The sequence below is a fragment of the Esox lucius genome, chromosome 11, assembly GCF_011004845.1.
Source record: "Esox lucius isolate fEsoLuc1 chromosome 11, fEsoLuc1.pri, whole genome shotgun sequence".
In the NCBI taxonomy this organism is placed as follows: domain Eukaryota; kingdom Metazoa; phylum Chordata; class Actinopteri; order Esociformes; family Esocidae; genus Esox; species Esox lucius.
This window is the reverse complement of record NC_047579.1, coordinates 25144990-25164354: the sequence shown is the minus strand read 5'-3', so window position 1 is coordinate 25164354 and position 19365 is coordinate 25144990. Positions and strand designations below refer to the sequence as shown.

The 19365-nt window shown below is 45.1% G+C and overlaps 1 protein-coding gene across 1 annotated transcript; it reads right to left on the bottom strand.

Annotated features, from left to right (window-relative positions):
- Positions 1-926: 926 nt before the first annotated feature.
- On the bottom strand, positions 927-18440 carry xylt2 (xylosyltransferase II). The gene is made up of 11 exons (XM_010874053.3): positions 18276-18440; positions 12568-13105; positions 12258-12433; positions 9926-10128; positions 9250-9330; positions 8642-8858; positions 7797-7973; positions 7443-7699; positions 7085-7280; positions 3410-3743; positions 927-3252 (listed from the first exon to the last, which is right to left on the bottom strand). Exons 1-11 carry the CDS (start codon positions 18405-18407, stop codon positions 2924-2926), a joined length of 2640 nt encoding a protein of 879 aa, XP_010872355.1. The 5' UTR covers positions 18408-18440; the 3' UTR covers positions 927-2923.
- Between the last annotated feature and the right edge of the window lie 925 nt (positions 18441-19365).

Genomic DNA, 19365 nt, shown 5'->3' with positions numbered 1-19365 from the left:
TGAAACGTCGTCAAACTTGTCGAGGCTGTTTTGGGGAAACAAAGGAAATAGCTGGTAGCAATTCATCACAAATTTGCAAACAGGTGCTACAGTAGCATATCATGCCAAAAAAGTAGGGTCCACAAACCTGTGGAAATCACTTAACCGGTATGTCATTAGCTAGAATGCCGAAGTGGATGGAAAGGGAGACCATTCTACCAGATTAGCTAGCGTATTTTATTTGTACATACACCAGCCTATTTGTTGTTTCTACGGACACTCTTGAACCTATGTGGAGGACTACATTAACTACATTGCATGGTGAAGTGATGTCATCGCGCAATAGGTTTTCGCAGAGTAGGCTATAGAGCTGCCTGCCATAATGCTGAATGGAATTTCTCCCAAATATTAATCGAGGTTAAACTATCCCTTTAAGTCATGTGGTCCTCCTTTTGACTGTTGTTCTATTTGCTGGAGGCACAACTGAACTGAAAACCTTTTACTCTTATAGTGAATAACGTATCATAGAGTCATAGATGTTTCCTTTTATTTGAAGCGTTTTGAGATTCTTTCTGTAATGAAAATTAAACTTGAAGTTTAATAAATGAGCTTGCCTTTTTCAAGACAGGTTGCTGTCCACCTGAAACTGATGCATGTCATGATACTTGTCTCAATGAGAATTTTGTAAAGAGAAAAGATGGTCGTTACTTCTCTGATTCAATTAACAAGAGATATTTCAATAGTAATATCATATAATAATGCAGGTTAGCTGATCAGAGGTAGTACAAAGCATGGTAAAGTAGGTTAGCTGAAAATTAAGATTACCCTTTAACTGTGAATGGAAAATCTCAATCACTATATTAATGCCATAAACCCCTGACATTACTCACTAGCAAAATTAATGTTATAAACAGTAAAAGAAATTACACAAAAAGTTGGACCAGGACCAGATTTGATAAATGATTTATTTTTCCACTGTGCCACTAGTCGACGGGTTATGACGGTTATACCAGAGGCTTCTGTGATTGGCCAGCAATCTCCTTTCCAGTCCAGCACTGTGGTGCCCCAGGGATGGAGCCAGTGCCAGATGTCATCAGGCACGTTCTTCTGCCCAGCCATCACTGATGCTTAACAGATCTTACAATGCCTGGATGGGTATTTTCCTGAATAAATAACCACATCGGAGTCATAGCAATCTGCCAGTCAGTGCCACTGAACATAACCATTGGTTGATGCATGCAACGTCTGAGCAGGGGAACACAGCCGTCATCATGCGTGAGTCATGAGTGGGCTGAGGGGTGCATCAGCAGAGACCATGATCAACAGGGGGCGGGGATCTGTTTTAAGTGACACTTAACGACAAAAGAATGATACAGAAAGTGGTTCTTAAGTGTCAAAGTGGTTGCTGTTGAATGGATGGAAAATATTTCTCAAAGACTAAAATACAAAAATATGAATAGACTATACTATTTAAACTAAACAGTGCTCTGCTTTTCCTTTGATGAAATGGAGGCTTCACTGAAGCAATTGTGAGAAACAAGGTCACTTGTAAACTCATATTGGTGGACTAGATAATAATCTAAAGGAAAGAGGCTAGGGGTTTCAGCCTGTTGGAAACAATTTCAAAATAAAAATGTAGACATCGGGTAGGGTTTCATAATGATCTAAACAAGCAATAATATCACATCTTCAAGCTATTCTCCCATTAAAAACAAGGTATATTAACAAAGTGAAGGCAGCATCAATATCTTGACCTGGCCGCCCAAAACGGTCACGTTGATCCCTCTTGGGCGCGTTTCAGTGTTATAGTAATGCTTCTGTATAAACACTTAAGTGGTTAAGTAGATGACAGAGGGTTGTTCATCGTGTCATGGACAGGATAGACAGCACTGCATGTCAACTAAAGACAGGCCTACACAGGGAGGCATAACTCTGACTACACCTAATATGGCGGGGCGTAGTGCTCCATGAAGATGTCACCCTGGAGCCAGGCCAATAACTGGAGAATATCAACCACATCAGTTAGGCTCTTCCTCTGACACACCCCCCTGGTGGCTTTTTAGCAGTGGACAAAAAAATTAATAAAAAGACATATCTGATCGATGCAAACAAACAAATAAAACAGACAAATGTCACAGTAAACAAAGCATTAACGTGAGAAGACAACTCTCCTAACTTGAACTCTGATTAAATATGTCCCAGCTGGGAAGTCCAGACTCAAATATTATTCCGCCTCCAGGTCAGCTAGCTTGTTCAAATATGCAAATGTGTCTGTGATAGTGACGCTGAAATGTTCTAGAAGCACTTCGATACAAAGACATGGTAGTGAAGAGAAAAGGCCGTCCGACAATGAAGACTTCCATAGCCAGCTCTTAAGCTTCTCATTCTTCGATTAGGCCTAATCTTGTTCCTGTGCAACCTTACAGTCATACAGTAAAGTGCACATCATCAATGTGCTACTGAAGTTCTGATTACAATGCTTCAAAATAAGCATAAGAATACTAGTTCAGAGGGCCTGCTGCCCTCTGAAAACAATAAAACACACACAACTGAGCCACTGTCACAATGTTGGCCACTGCTTTAAATTCATTAAAGCAGAAGAAAACTGTGCACTGAACAGAGTTCAAAACGTGCGAGTGGAGCTCTTTCCAAAGTCCTACCTGACAGAAGACCAACGTGCAGACGAATGACAAACATTGTCCATGTAACGGTGTGACAATGTTTGAACAACACAAATACAACGTTATCTTGAAGTCTTCATGTGCAAATTTTTAGCACTCATCTTTGTCTGAAAAGGCCATGTTGGCTCTGAACTGAGAGATGTCCTTTCAGTGTAGGGAGTAGACTTGTCCAGGTATGGGTCAGCCTTGGGGACCAGATCCCAGTCACCGGGGCCTCCCCACTCTTCCTCCAGGGTAGACCGGCATGGCTCCATTCCAGGGGGCTACCTGATCCGGCCGTCACCTTTGACAGGACCCAGTTCTGATTTGGGGTCTGGGGAAAGGGAGCTCCAGGTGGACGAGGCGCAGGGGCCAAGGGCAGAGCAGGGGCCCGGCGAGGCCTGGGTGGAGCACAAGTCCCCGGTCACCCAGAAGGCCCCCACGGTGCTGTCCACCCAGGCCTCCAGGGGCTTGCCCACCAGCTGGGCCCTCCTCTGGGCCTGCTGCAGAGCTGGCTCCTGGGGTGGCAGCTTCAGAACGGAGCTCAACTGCTGGAAACCCTGCTCTAGGTACAGGTTGCCCGGGGGCCCAGCATGCAGCCAGCTGTCCTCCTCTGGACGAGGCCGACGGCAGAAAGACAGATTAACACAGAAGAGGAGACGAGTTGGTGAACGACCTCATTAGATACAGAAATACAAGTCTTACAATGAGTTCCAATGATACAATGTAACTATCTGTGAAATAGAAGCTGACCACATTGAAAGTCTTACCGCTGCGAAGCGGCTCTCGACCTTTAAAGGCCAGGGGCATGACGAGGAATCGAGCCTCGGCCACGCGCTCCCACTGCCGCAGCACCCTGACTGTCCAGGCGCCGGGGCGGAGAGGTCGCTGCAGAGGCGGCTTGTACTGCGTGTACTCGGCATCCACGTCCACGCTGATGTCATACGACGCCGCCACCGTCAGGGCTGGGTCGATCCACACGATGGTGGCGGTGAGGTTGGGTCCCCGCACCCACTTCTGCACCGCCACCGGCTCGTCCAGCGGGCCGATCACCCCGCCGAAGTTCCGGAAGATCCTCTCCTTGGGGTCCCACTCCGTGCCCACCTGAGAGGAAACGAGTAGAAGTTCATTGCATCGACAACATCCTTCTGTGTCCTACTGCCATGTCCCTAATCATAGGGCTGCTTTGAATCTGACATCTAGACTGGGGTACATAAATTATTAACATCATTATTGTACCGTCTAATTAGATAAAGGGAGTCCACAATATTGGCTCACCAACAGCAATTGCAAAACACTATCTTATCTGCAACAACCATCCTGACTGCACACCCACCCACAGACACTAAATAAAGACTGTGCAATTCGATTTATTTTTTACATTGGAGGTCTAGTTCATAAATTGCCTCGCCAGCTTGTAATAACAGGCAACGTAGTAAAAGTAGTAGTGTGTTGCTAAGTAACGACGTAAACGGCAACAATTTACACGAAGGCACGTGGCCAGTTACAGTGGGGAGAACATGTATTTGATACACTGACGATTTTGCAGGTTTTCCTACTTACAAAGCATGTAGAAGTCTGTAATTTTTATCATAGGTACACTTCAACTGTGAGAGACAGAAAACAAAAATCCAAAAATCACATTGTATGATTTTTAAATAATTCATTTGCATTTTATTGCATGACATAAGTATTTGATCACCTACCAACCAGTAAGAATTGCGGCTCTCACAGACCTGTTAGTTTTTCTTTAAGAAGCCCTCCTGTTCTCCACTCATTCCTTGTATTAACAGCACCTGTTTGAACTCGTTACCTGTATAAAAGACTCCAACCTCTCCACAATGGCCAAGACCAGAGAGCTGTGTAAGGACATCAGGGCTAAAATTGTAGACCTGCATAAGGCTGGGATGGGCTACAGGACAATAGGCAAGCAGCTTGGTGAGAAGGCAACAACTGTTGGCGCAATTATTAGAAAATGGAAGAAGTTCAAGATGACGGTCAATCTCCCTTGGTCTGGGAGAAGGTTATGTGGTCTGATGAGACAAAAATAGAGCTTTTTGGTCTAAACTTTTGGTCTAAACACTCGCTGTGTTTGGAGGAAGAAGGAGGAGGAGTACAACCCCAAGAACACCATCCCAACTGTGAAGCGTGGAGGTGGAAACATCATTCTTTGGGGATGCTTTTCTGCAAAGGGGATAGGACGACTGCACCGTATTGAGGGGAGGATGGATGGGGCCATGTATCGCGAGATCTTGGCCAACAACCTCCTTCCCTCAGTAAAAGCATTGAAGATGGGTCGTGGCTGGGTCTTCCTGCATGACAACGACCCGAAACACACAGCCAGGGCAACTAAGGAGTGGCTCCGTAAGAAGCATCTCAAGGTCCTGGAGTGGCCTAGCCAGTCTACAGACCTGAACCTAATAGAAAATCTTTGGAGGGAGCTGAAAGTCCGTATTGCCCAGCGAAAGCCCCGAAACCTGAAGGATCTAGAGAAGGTCTGTATGGAGGAGTGGGCCAAAATCCCTGCTGCAGTGTGTGCAAACCTGGTCAAGAACTACAGGACAAGTATGATCTCTGTAATTGTAAACAAAGTATTCTGTACCAAATATTAAATTCTGCTTTTCTGATGTATCAAATACTTATGTCATGTAATAGAATGCAAATTAATTACTTAAAAATTATACAATGTCATTTTCTGGATTCCGTCACTCACAGTTGAAGAGTATCTATGATAAAAATTACACTACATGTTTTGTAAGTGGGAAAACCTGCAAAATCAGCAGTGTATCAAATACTTGTTCTCCCCACTATATGTCATCCACTATATCATTGGCCAGCTGGGCTTAAACGATATTAATTTTAAATGACTAAGTGCAAATGCCTGAAAAGTTCTATTTGCTGATATATGGAAACTACATTTAATGAAACAAAATAATCCAGAAATGTTTAGTACAAGTCTACCGTTATCGTTAAAATTTAAATCAGGCAAACTGAAACAGTAGCAAACAATTAGAAAGCACCTGAAAGATAACCAAGGTTGCTAGATCCCAGAGCCAGGAAGTATGTCCTCCTTTCAAGCATGATTCCAAAAGGAGCAATGATACAGGAGCTCAGATATGATCCACATCAGCATAATTCCGTTTGATCAGCGGAACACATTTATGGCAGGAACACATTCGTTTTTCATGCCAAATGAAAATGTGTTACTAACGGACCTCAGGGACTGGGCCACTCGGATATGGATCGGTGACATCTGTCACTAAGCTGAGTGGCTGTGTGAGTGCGCACGCGCACATGTTCTGAGCCATAGGACAGGCAGAGCATCACCCCTTATTAGATTAGTCAGGGACAACATGCCTTTGATGTGGTTGGGAGTTCCTGAATTGCCCATACAGTCACAGTTTAAGTTGTCGTTTCAGCATATTTATTTGTATAACTGTGCAATGACAACCAATTATATCACAGCTATGGATTTCACCCTTATCTCAAAAGTGAATGGTTGTGACCGTTTCAAATTTTACAGTGAATAGATCAAAATGTTCTTTCTCCGCTACAAGATATCATGTCTACAATGTGGCTTGAGAAAGTGACAAGAATACCGTCCTTGAAATGATATTAGAAGTATTTTTCTGGAAAAAATACTATTTTTAAAGGTATTTAAAAAACTTTCTAAAACTTCTTAGGGTGGGAACAATCGAATATTCAATAAGACATAATCAGCAAGACGAATCTACTTCCTTATTCTATACAACTCTGCTGGTAAAACCACTTTACAGTATAATCCACAGTATAATTTGTTAGAATTCAACAGCAAATTATCATGCAACTTGGAATGCCTGGGATTTGATATTGCAAAACACATTTCACCAGAATATGAATGATGAAGGTGCTGCGCTGATTAGGGGTTTGCGGAGACCCTCTATCTATTCTGAGTCCAGGCATATTTCCGCAGCAATACACACACCAATACACACACCAATACACACACCCATTGCTCTTGTGCTTTTTTTTGTTGCCAAATCAGACTGTCTGGCTGCTTGAATACATAGTGGAAACTACTCAGACACATTTGAGAAGATTTTTCACATCAACATGAAACTTGTGGCATGATGCCAAATAGACAAGGAGTTATATGAACAGCAGGCACTTGTTTTAGACTAGTACTGGAACTTTAGATGATATTGAGCACCCCAGTCTCCTATTTTGTTTTCTTAGCTGTGCACGTAGCTCCAACTAATCAAAACTATTTGTTATCATGGACATTATGTGATCCTTAGTGATGTGGTTTGGGTTTATGTGTTGCTACTGATACTGTGATCGGTGGTGATATGTCTGAGACAAAACGAGGGCACCTTCTGTGCGTTGAGGCATAATGTCAACAGAAGAAAGCGGGGCCCCCTGGACACCGGTCTTCATGTCCCTCAGTGTACTTGGGGCTCACTCACCTCCAGGTTCTTGAGCCTCTCAAATTCCCTGAGGTTGGTGTCAAGTTGCAGAGTGGCCTGAGGCACGGCCCACGCCTCCACGGTTTCCCTGGCTCCGGACACGACGTTCTGTACCTCCTGACGGACCAGGTAGCCCTGGAAACGCTCGTCGTAAAAATACAGGTGCACCGACACCGGGTAGCCAATGGGTTCATAGCTATGCGACAGGAGAAACGAGGACTTCACCAGACAGTACGAGGCAAGGAAGATGACAACCCTGTTCTTCTGAAAGAATCAATCTTTTGAGGCTCAATGAGCAAAACTGGCAACAAAAATCAATTCTGAAAGGCAGGCTTATTTCCAGAAACGAGGGGCTCACCTGCAGGTCTCCGTGCTGGTCTGGCTACTCTCCAGGCTTCGAAGTCCCAGGCGGAAGAAGGACGAGTAGGCGGTGAGGGCCACGTCGCTGAGGGAGCCCACCCCGTCCGCCCGCTCAAACAGACTCTCCCAGTAGGCCTTGAGGGCCGCCGTCCCTGGAGCATACTGGCCGTACAGATGAGTGTCCAGGATGTCGATAGCCTCCTGGTTCACCATAGACTCAAACTTACGGGCGAAGAACGTTGGCCGGGTCAGCTGCTGCGGGGGGTTCAGGGGGAACAAGACACTGTAAGTACTGGACCTGCAGGCCGTCACGTCACAAGCAGCAGAGGACGCGTGCGACACAGACACACACCTGAATGCGGATGAGGTCCTGGGGTTTGAAGTCGTTGGGGGAGCAGCCGCACCAGTCCACGATGTGTTTGTACTGGCACTTACAGCCCAGCTTGCGGTTCCAGTTGGTGACGCGGAGGTTGTTGTCCACCAGGGTGTCACACATGTGACTGTTCCCCAGCACCGTGTGGAAGAAGGACTGCAACGGGACGAGGGTGGAGGTCAGCAGTAGTGTGAGAGTTGCAAGTGATAATAATCGGGTGGTGCTGACTGGACTACAACAGAGCATGTGCCAAATACAGCACCGGTTTCTGGTTGATATCAATTGTATTTTTCAAGCGTTCATATTGTTACAAAACAAATGCTAGACTCCGTAATGGCCACATTCATGTATTTTCATCAGTAACAGCCATTCTAATTAAATGTAAAAATCTTAACGCTACCTTTGCCTATAAATGCCACAAATCAGGTTTTGTGCAGATCAGTCTTTCAGTCCCTGAGGAGCAGTGTTTTAAGGAAAATCTATCAGGTAGACCCAGGAGTACCTTAAGCAACATTTGCTCAGGGTGTGGAGATGTACCCACATACCCAATTGAATGACTTTAGGTCAGACAGGGGTGTGACATTTCAGAGTGCATTTTGGAACCATATCAAAGCCAGATCCCTATGGCAGGGTTCAGCACTTCACTGCTGGGGCATCACAGAGCATTCGAACTGAGATTTCAGTGCAGTGAATAATCAATGCTTTGGACTCAAAAACACATCAACCAATCCACTATGACTGGCAACTAGTCTCGGTTCAGTCCTGGGAAACAGACGTGTCGTCTTCACCACACAGCACACTTCACCAAGGTCCCAGTGGTTTACCTCAGCGGGGAGCAGGGCGTAGGTGTAGAACTGCTTCATGCCGGCCACCAGCTCATCCTGGGAGTTGATGACGTACTCCACGAAGCGCCTGGTGAGGGCAAACCAATCGGAGCCCCCGGACACCTCCAGGCCCTCGGGGATGGTCCGCTCTCCCAGCCGCCACATGTGGTTGTCACACTCGTGGAAGAGCCGGTCTAGACCCTGCTTCTTTATGAACCTGGGGGGAAGGGGGGAGACGTCTGTTGTCAGCGTCTAGGTCATGTGTGGCGTGGTTAGTAGGGAATGGTGCTGCAATGACAGGTTTGTGGGTTTGATTCCCACAAGGGGTGAGGCACTACGCCAATGTCGGGGAGCTGCCCTTTATGGCTGTAAGGGAAATAAACATCTAATCTCTTTGAAATCATTCTTTTAATTCTCCTCCCTCAAATATCTTAGACCTCTCCTTCAACGTCAAAGATTTACAACCATTAATCCATATGATTTGTGGAGAAGCAGCAAAGGAAAAACCCATGAGATGTGAGGTGTGCCTGTGCTTTTTGGATTGACAGTCTTTTCTTTGGGGTTTTTTGAGCTGTACGTCAAAGGTTTGGTAAAACAAAGCGTCCTACCTTGCATTTTCCCGCCCATGTGACTTGAGGAAGTTCTTGTCCCTGTGCTGCGACAGAAAAGCCACAAGCTCATCGTTGGTTCTGTCGGAAGGCGATAGGCCCAGAAGACGGAGAAAGAAGGGAAGAAAAAAAGAGGATTAAGGTTTGAAATAAAACGCTGACTGGATTGTGGCGTAGGTGGGGAGCAGGGAATGAGGGAAACATGATGACTTCCACCAGGGAGGAATTAGCTGCTGTCGGCAGGATTTGAGACTATGTGCATTCAAGCATTCCCGTTCATTCCCACTCTCTTTCAAACCCTGGGACGGTTCCGGAGGATCGGCCACTGCTCTGGAAGCAACTCAGAAGGACCTCAGAAATCTAGCCCAGAACTGATCGACTAGAAAGAGGGCGATTTAACAGTCTCTCTGCACATCAGTGACCAAAACAGCCAATTACAGGCGGCTAACAGCCTGGACTTTCATGTAGCAGGATCTGTGTCTTTCCTTTATCGTGTAGCTATACTAGTAAAAGTCCCAGCAGGTCACTATAATAATCAAACCAAACACAGTGGAGCGTGACCGAAAAGCTCCCCCCATTACAGCCGAAAAGCTCCCCAGTACAGACAAAAAAGAACCTACATGCACAAAGAAGTTGGGTGGAAGGAGGAATATAGAAATGACAAACGCTAACAGACCTGGTGGGGAAGTCTGTAGCACTGAGGTTAATAAAGAAGTCCCACTTCCAGTCCAGCATGGAGAGCAGGTCCTGCATGCTGCGCAGGTAGGCCTTCAGCAGGCTGGCACCACCCCAGATGGTCACCATGCGCCAGGGTGTGGCACGGACGTTGGGGTACTGCTGAACAATCTGCTGCACCTCCCGATGCAGGTAGTTGGAGCGCTGGGAGGTTTCAGACAGAGACATACTGTCAAACAATGTTCCCTCTCACTTTTTAGTTTACGGAGCACGTCTGGAAACCTGAGCGGAAACACTGGGAGAATTCTGTGCAATGTCCGGCATGCAATTCCAGCGAACACTGAGGCTGTACCTAGTTCAAGTTACAGTTTTCGACAGTAGCCTTTAGGCTATTATGCCTAATTTAGGCCCAAGACAAAACAAAGATATGGGAAGAAAAAAAATTGAGCAAATCCTACAGCATTTTCATACAGACATAGCATTTGATTTAAATTATGTAACATACGGTAGCCTTTGTGGTGTTCAATGCAGGCCTACATTCAATTAAACAGCTTAGAGGGAACATTGCTATCAAATGGTGAACCTAACCTAGTTATTTATTATCCTTAGCCTGTATGCGTATCATTAGCAATAAACTTACATGGTAGCAGGATTAGAATTAACAACATTGTTGCCACCTTGGCAGGCATTTGGAACAGCTGGCTAATGTGGTATCAGAATTGTAAAAGCAGAACCTTAGAGACATAGAACCTGTTTGTAATAATGAGCCAATACATCTAAAACAGAAATGTGGAAGTAACTCAACAGAATCTCCTGCTGTGAAATGGCTGCAGGTTCTCTGACAGCAGGACATGAAGGAAATAAAAGCACAGCTTAGAGGCTACTTCCAAACCGTAAAGAAGGGGATTAAACATTCAGATGGATACGGTGGATGGGGGTGGCTGGACGAGCAACACGTCAAAAAGAGGAAGAAACGACGGGAGGGTTGCTGCTGACAGCTAACAGCTCCAGGCTAACATATGAGAGTGGCCTGCTCCGCTGGGAAGGGAGACAGAGACAGAGAGTGAGCACTGTCTGGTAGAATAACTCCAGCACAACCTGACCTGCTTTCTATCCTGTCCCATCTCTCAAGGTGCCTGCCTTCCTGCTCCTCCCAGTGTGCAATGAGGGGTGGGCCTTTTCAGCGTCGATAGTAGTCTCTGAGCTGAGAGACCATTGGCTCCTCATTTATCAGCATCTTTCTACTCTGCAGTGTTAAACTGTCGCAGCCCCGCCAACCCTGACACATTTATGAGTAGCACTTGCAGGTACAATTATGATACATTGGCATAAGGTAAATTCTGCTTTCCAGTATCATTAGATAATATTGAATGAAAGGAGTGTAACGAACTAATTTATGACAAGTAGAGGTTCTATTATTTGGAATGAATTGACGGAATGATTTCTAGAATCATTGCAAACTGGTGTTAGGGAAATCTGATCCCTTGATTGTGCTAAGATAAGACTTCCAGTTATTGTGCTAATAGTAGCTAGTGTATTTCTAACTAAAAAACTATATTGGCTTTGTGCTTTAGTAACAAATTCAATTTGTATAGTTAAAACATGAGGTTAACAGAACCGTGTCGTGAAATGTTTAATTGCCTTTATAGGAGTCGTCTGGTTGGCTCAGGTACAGCCGAACCAACTCAAAAAACACAATCTCATTTTTGTAATAGTGTACCAACCTGTTTATACCCCAAACTGTGAGCATGCTATGTAAAAAGTGTGGAGGTCGGCGCTATACCTCTGCAGCAGTCTATAGGGTTGATAATGTAACACTGACCAATCACCGAAAGACTGCATGATCAAATCCCATGTGCTGACAAGGCCAAACATCAGTTGTTCTGTCCTTGAGCAAGGCTCTTAACCATTATGGCTCCTGTAAGCTTCTCTAGATAAGAACTAATCCGCCAAGCACTTGCATACCATACTGAACGTTATTAAAGGAAAACATATAGAGGGCCTCGTTAAGCATTACGAGTCAGCACAACCCTCCAGGTTAAAACTCTCGCCTCCAAATAAAAACCAGAAGCACGGTTCTACATATCGAGGCCTTCTCATTTGAACAAGGAACACATGTTGTATTAAATAGCAAAATCACTCCATTGTTCTCTCTAATAATGCTACATACCAGTTCCTCTGTAAAGTATCACGTAATATTTGCTAGAATTCAACCCTTGACTGTTCCTTACTAGTATTCAAATGAGAAAAGGCTGTGACAGGCCACCAGGGCTGATAATTCAATAACTTAAGAACATTCTCCATCAACCAAGTGTATATCTGCCAGTAATTACCTTGTCCACGTGTATGTAGTAGAAGTGGTCCCGGTGGTATATGGCTTTAATGAGGCGCTTGAGCTGTCTGATGGCCCGGCCGTGGACCACTAGTACAAAGGCCACCCGGACCGGGTTCTCCACCTGATACAGGTCATTGTCCAGCACGTCGCCCGTCTGGACCGGGTCGGACAGGCCTTGAGGATGAGCCATGGACAACACATGATGAGAGAGGACCCGCACAAATGGCTGCTTTTAGATACATATTTTTAGGATCAGTTTCCCATGGACGTGCCCTTACATAACCCATCGGTCAGTGTGTGTGTTTTACCGTGCTGCGGGCAGAACTGCGGCAGCGGTCCCGGCATAAGCTGCCCAGCCTGGTGCTGACAAACAATGTTGGCGATCTCTTGTCTGCACTGTCGTGAGCCAGCGCGGTGTAGCGCCGACAGGGCGTCCTTGCCCACGATGTCACACTTAGGTACAAAGTCACTGTTGGGGGCTTGGGGAGCCCCCTCGACGCTGCCAGGCTCCCATGGTATGGGCTGGGGAGGTGGCCTGGTCACCCTCTCGCCTCGCCTACGCGTCTCTGTGAAGTTGCGGCTGCTGGAGGGGTCGTGGGGGGGCACGTTGTCAGTCGCTGCAACTTCCCCCTGGTGCGGAGGCCATTTCACCCTGACAGTGGGCTTTCCTCTGCGCTTGGCACCCCTCCGGAGGGCGCTGGCGGCAGTGCCCCCGGTCCTTTCCTGTCTGCCGTTCCACTGCGAGCCGCTCCTCCCGGACAAGGAGTTCGGTCTCTCCCAGGGCCCCGCCTCCCGCTTGGGGTCCTGGCTGTTGTGATCCGGGAGCTTCGACCGCCGCATTTTCCTCTGTGTGAGCAGGAGGGGGGGGGGGGGTTTAGCAACAGTTAAACTCATCGCATCCTTCCCTGTCCATCCCCTACAACGAACTAGGCACGACGAAATTGAGGAAGTGCGTTTCCAAAGCGAGCATAATGATTCATCCTCCGCAAACGATCGAAACAACAACAAACAGACAACAGAACCGGAGCCCCAGAGGAGAGATGTGTTTACTGTGCGTTTTGTCTCTGCTCAGGGATATTTTTAGCCCAGTCTCTGCCTTTGGTGGAAGAAGTCTAATCTGGGAAAGACAGGGTACGGAGAAGGCACACTGGATGGCTAATGAAGGCAGTGATTCACCACAGGACCTCAAAAAACCTCAGTTGTAGCGGGGGCACGGAGCGGAGCACACAGTGCGGCCGTGGGCCTTCCACTGTCAAGCACACGACACAGGGAATCAGACGTACGCTCACATCTGGAAAGGCACACACCGACGGTACTTATCAGGCCACTGAGGGAGCGTGTGTGACAGACAGACAGAGGAGCCCTCTGACAGTAATTAGTCAGGCCTGTAAACGGGCAGGCTGGCAGGAGGAACTGGAGGGCTGCCACACTCTGAGCTGCTCAATGCGATCCCTGTCGGCCAGGGACCAAGCGGCCTTATCGGCAGCCACGCCTGCATCCCCGGGAGTCCCCGCTCCAGCACCATCTAAGGACCCCCACCCGACCTGGCCCAGAGGCCCCGCTCCCGCCCGGCAGCGTTGCTCTTTCAGCCGCTACGACCACAGCTACCTGGCGGGGGGACGGGGGACTGACGGACAAACAAACTGTGTGTTCCTGTTCGAAGCAGCCTTTCAGCAAGCGGCGAGCAAAGAACAATTCAATTTCAAAGCAAGACACTGTGCTGAAAAATCAATTCAATAGCAAAGCCACTCCGAGCCGTGCTCTCCAGTTCTGCTCTCCAGTTCTGCTTGTTTACCTGCGTCTCCTGATGGCAGAACACATAACCAGGCTTAATGCGTTTTACCTGATGTGGTGCCGGAGCGTGACACCAGATCCAAAACCAAACACACAATTTTTTAGGTCTGTACCCTTTTGTTATGTTCTGAGCTACGATTGCATACACTCTAGCAAAACATGTGACTCTTGCAAAACACTGTTGCAAAACACCAAACTGAAGTGACATTATAATCATAATCCCATTACACATAACAGAATCCATATTTGGAAGGAAATTGAGGCGTACTTTGACCTTAAACTACCGTTTGACCAACAGATATCTGCAGTTTGTAAAATGCCAGCTCCTCCATATTTGATGGTTTGCATTATGTGCTCAACACACATCTTGTGTATATGATGTATCTGTTAATCAACCCACCAGAGTCCATAAAATGGAAGAAAGAACTAGGGGTTCCTTTTCCTTCACATTTATTAAGAAATGCATGTGATGTCTTTTACGGGGTTAAATGAAAAATATTGGATGCTAAACAACCACCATGACACTTCGGGCTCAAAGGATTATTATTATTATATATATATATTTTTTAATGATAAACAAAAAGAAAAACACACACTCCAAATCAACATAAACAAGAAAAAGGCAAGCCTAGTTCAGCCGGCCCACAATAGAGAGGATTCTAACCCTGGTCGCCCATGTGATATCTCATTAACCACTACACCACAGAGCTGTACATGTGACAGGTGTCAGTATAGCCTCTTGTCTCTATCATGAAAAAAATCCTCTTTTGCTACTGGCCGTTTTAATAGTTAATTGGCCATTCATGAAAGACATTGATACAGTTAAACTAACTAATGTTTCTTACTAAGTTTAACTCCACCACAAATAGCGTCTATGTATGGCGTTTGCCACTGGCAGTTTTAACAGCGTATTAGCCAGTAATAAGCTTTACCGGTATCTACTAACTTACTGGAATAGTCATAAGAATTTAGCAATTGCTAGCGAGTCTGCCAAAGCTTTTTCATTTCATGGCATAAGAACGTATTCTTTACTTTCATGGCAAAACAACATACTTTGTTCATTCATTCGTGAATGACATTTATACAATAAATATCAATAAAGGCGATGATAACTAACTTTTTCATCAAGTGAAAAGACTAGAGAATCATGGAATCTACCAGAAATAATTAATAAATATTGCTGCTCTCAATAGAATAGAATTTAGGTCTCCCACTTGAGAGACACTGTCTTTAACCACTACGCCACAGCATTACTCGTTTCAGCAATCGCCAGACTCCATTGAGGACTGTGTTACACTGACTAATGTTTCTTATTAAGTTTACCTCCACCATAGCGTGTATGAACTGTATGGCTTTTGCCACTTTTTAACAGCGTATTAAACAGTAATAAGCTTACTGGTATCTACTAACTACCTAGGAATAATCGTTAGGAATTGAGCAATTGCTAGCGGGACTGAAGATTAGCTTTTCCCTGTCAGAAACAGTTGCACTATAACTGTACACAGTTTCAGTAAAGGCTCACTATAACGTAACTAATGTATGTTAAGCCAGCAAATGTGTTTGTCTCTCGTGACCCAAAACACATGCACGGATGCGTATTTGGAAAATCCACCAGAAACAGTCGCAATATAACTGAAAACTGTTTTATTTCAGGCTTACTATAATAATAATTAAAGCGTACTTCACAAGGAGATACGAACTCGGGACCTACAGTTCACAAGTTCGCTTCGCTAACCACTACGCTATTTAACAAGGGGTAGACAGTTAGTCACTCAGTAAGAGACATTCGCTCTTCTTAGCCGGCTCTGCATACGCGGTCCGGCAAAAAAAGAAATTGGGTTTCTAAATGTGGCTGCATAGAAACCAGCAAACCCCTCAACAATTTTCATTTCTGCCAAGTCAATATCACAGCTCACCATGCAGGCTTATTGGAACCTTACAGAAGGGCCCCAAAATATGCACCCAGAGAGGGGGTAGAATAATAGAGTAGGCCATGCGCTTCCTGCCCGTCTTGATGGCATGGCCTCACAACGCCACTGGCAGAGTAGACAGCCCTAGAGCATTGACGCTGTGGTCTGGGACAGTCACCACAGAGAGCTAGAAAAGTACCAGACAGACTGACAGCCAAACCACACAACACAGCTACTGATGTTCCAGTACACCACAAACGCAAACCTTTTTCCAGTTAAAAAGCCATAAAAGACAATGTTACTACAGCCCATTGACCCAGGCCCCCTGAATATGTTTGCTTTATAACAGCCTACCAAAAAGCATCATATAGGGCAAACAAAACTAAAACAGTAGAGGTTGGACCACAAAATCCATCTTCAAAAAGACACTGATGGTATAGTGGTGGTACATTTTAAGTGGAATGTTCTGGGCAATTTTATCATATTAAAAGAAAGTGATTTCAATTAAACTTTTCACTCTTTATCACACTTTTTTAATTAACACCATCATGTCAGAAAAGCATTGAGTCCTTTTAATATTTTCTTTCCAATTAGCTGAAGCTGTATCAGCGCCGTCATCTCCATGAGGGGGAAGCGGACCGAGCTTGCACGCCTCAGCAGCGCAGTATGAAGGGTTAGGGATGACAGAACAGAACGGGCCGCTTTCTTCGCTTCTTCTCAAGTCCTCTTCAATGGGCACTATAATAGGATCCATGTGGCTGGGTTCACACACGCACAGCCAGGCAGACAGCTTCTGATTAGGAATGTGAGTTACATCAATGCCGCTGCACAGTGAGGAAGCCGGCCCGCTCACTCAGCACTGTATTGGCTTCAGCACTAGAGTAAAAACTGTCTTGCTTGAGACAAATGGTGTAGCCTAGAAAGTAATCACAACAAGCCTAGAAGGGCTAACAGTTGGTTTCATCCAAGAAATAACATCACCTTTCCCAGTGAAGTCCACAGTCTACACACTGACACAGACTGGAGCATATGCATCTATTGAGCCCACGGGCAAACCCTGAGGCAGGGCAAACCCACCCACCCTACGCACTACGCACTGTGCCTCCTCTGGGGCCCTCCGGCGCAGGCAGGGCTTAGTGAAACTAGCTCTGTTTGACCCATCAGTCTGAAAGGGAATACAGCTAGCACACAACACATGTCACATCATGACAGAGCAGGGCTTCAGACTCTACTAGCACACATTCCTTAAACTGCGTCTGTATCAATGCCTCAAATGATAAAACGCAAGCCCACGGGTGAAACAAAATCCCTCAACGGTTCACAGTTGCCTTATTTGAAGAAACTGGGGTTTTTAGGGCACTGCCGGGGAACCATGTTCAGATGGAGACTCTGTATTTCCGCTGTAGATGTAGGCCTGCACAGTATCGTATCATAAATAAATACATTGAGAATCAAACAATGACCGTTCATGAGTAATGTGTCACACTGTCTGCAAGGGATCATGACCCAACTCACATAACTTGGTACAAGGACAAGGAAAATGATCCTGGGCGCATTCCATATGGCTACAGCTGGATTCAACTCCTTGACTGTCATAAATTATTCTTTATGACATTCAACGACATTATACCTGCTAGTCTTGTCTCCCGTCTTTGAATCTATGAATCCAGTTGTCGAGACAGATAATCAATGTCAAATCTCCATTAATCCTCTCTGACTTAAGCCGGAGTGAATAGTGACATGACTGCTAGTCGGATTTAATTAGGGCTATTCTCTCCGCATCACGAGATAGCCACACTACATATTGAACAGACAGTCCAACACCACTCAATATTTAGAAAATGACAACAATTCCCAACGTAATGAAACAACAGACAATTCGCATTTTAAGTTGGGTAACTACAATAACAAGCTGGTAAGCAACCTAGTATTACATCTTGACGAAGTTCTTAGTAACGACGTCATTACCCTAGGCAACAACAGCGGTGGTTCAACTTAAAACACTCTAACCTAACTTACCGGGTAGTTCATCTAACTAGTTGCTTGGTTTGAATGGGCAGTGATAGCAACCTAGTTAAACTAAGCGTTCAATGAACAGCTAAGCGTACTACAAAACAGCTCTGGTTAATTACCGTGAGTAACTTACTCGAACGTCCCAAGTTACAATACATGTTAATAGCTACAGTAGTTAACGGCAGCTATCGTCGTTACGTTAGTAAATGAGACAGCTAACGTTACACAGACTGCTAGCTAACGTAACCACTAAAGCTAGCTTAAGAGACCGCATTGTATATCATATTCATCTTTCTCACCTCAGCCTCTCCCTCTTCAAGACTTCTCAGACTCCATACTACTAGCCCTTGAATCAAAAGTATCGTTAAAGCGGCGGCAATCGCTAGTTTGTACCGTCGGAGAAGCTTCTGCACTCTGACGCTGGCCACCATTTTTCCGACTCTCGTTTACATCAGCGCATGCCAGGGAAGCAAATCTGAGAAGCGCGCGCCCGCGGTGACGTAGACTTTTCTTTTAAATCGTCGAAATTATTCGTGTTTTAGTAATTTCTCTCATCTGTATGCAGGATACCGTTTGTAGCTATTTGTACTGATGTGTAATTGTTAATAAAAAATAGAAAAACATTTCAACATACGTTGCATATTTTGGTTTATATAAAGCTTTTAATCTTATTAAATTTGATTAGATGTAAACATTTTATTGACACAAGACATGAGGGTGTGCTTTTTGGCCAATACATCACAGCTAAGAGCTCGGCACAACCATGGTACACAGTCTCCTGTAAACTTTTTAAATGTAATCCGTTAGTTACAAGTTACCTGTCCACATTTGTAATCAGTAACGTAACTTTTAGATTACTCAAAATCAGTCAACTAATCTGATTACTTTAGCTTAGTTCGTGCACCGTTATTGCATAATTATAAACCGGGTAGTTTGAATCCTGAACACTGATTGGCTAATAGTCATGGTATATGAGACATATACCACTGGTACAGCACATTTTACTGTTATAATTGTTGGAAACCGGTTTATCTTAGCATCAAGTTCAATATATTGCCAATATACCATTGCCAAACATACATCACACGTGCCTTATTGCTTAAAGAAAGTTTTGTCATTCTCTTTGTGATGATGAAATATTTGATTTTTATTCAATGCTCACCATCCTATTGCAGCTCTTGCTGTTCAATTGTAGGTTAAATCAACCATGCCCTTTTTGTGTCCCATCCTTCTTCTGTCCCAATTGAAGTCCTGGCCAGTTTGCAGAAACTTCCAGGGGGCTTGGGTGAGTTAAAGATCATGACATGATCAAAGTTGTTGGCACCCATCCTATCCAGTACTTGACTTCTAATTTTAGGCATACAAAGTTCCTGTTCCTTTTTTAGGCAT

Excerpts from the sequence above, each read along its gene's own strand:
- xylt2 (XM_010874053.3), bottom strand. The coding sequence starts at position 18,407 with ATGGTGGCCAGCGTCAGAGTGCAGAAGCTTCTCCGACGGTACAAACTA. Across the intron at positions 7,974-8,641 it reads ACGCCCTGCTCCCCGCTGAG|TCCTTCTTCCACACGGTGCT; the intron begins GTAAACCACTGG and ends GTCCCGTTGCAG. Across the intron at positions 7,281-7,442 it reads ACCAGCACGGAGACCTGCAG|CTATGAACCCATTGGCTACC; the intron begins GTGAGCCCCTCG and ends CCTGTCGCATAG.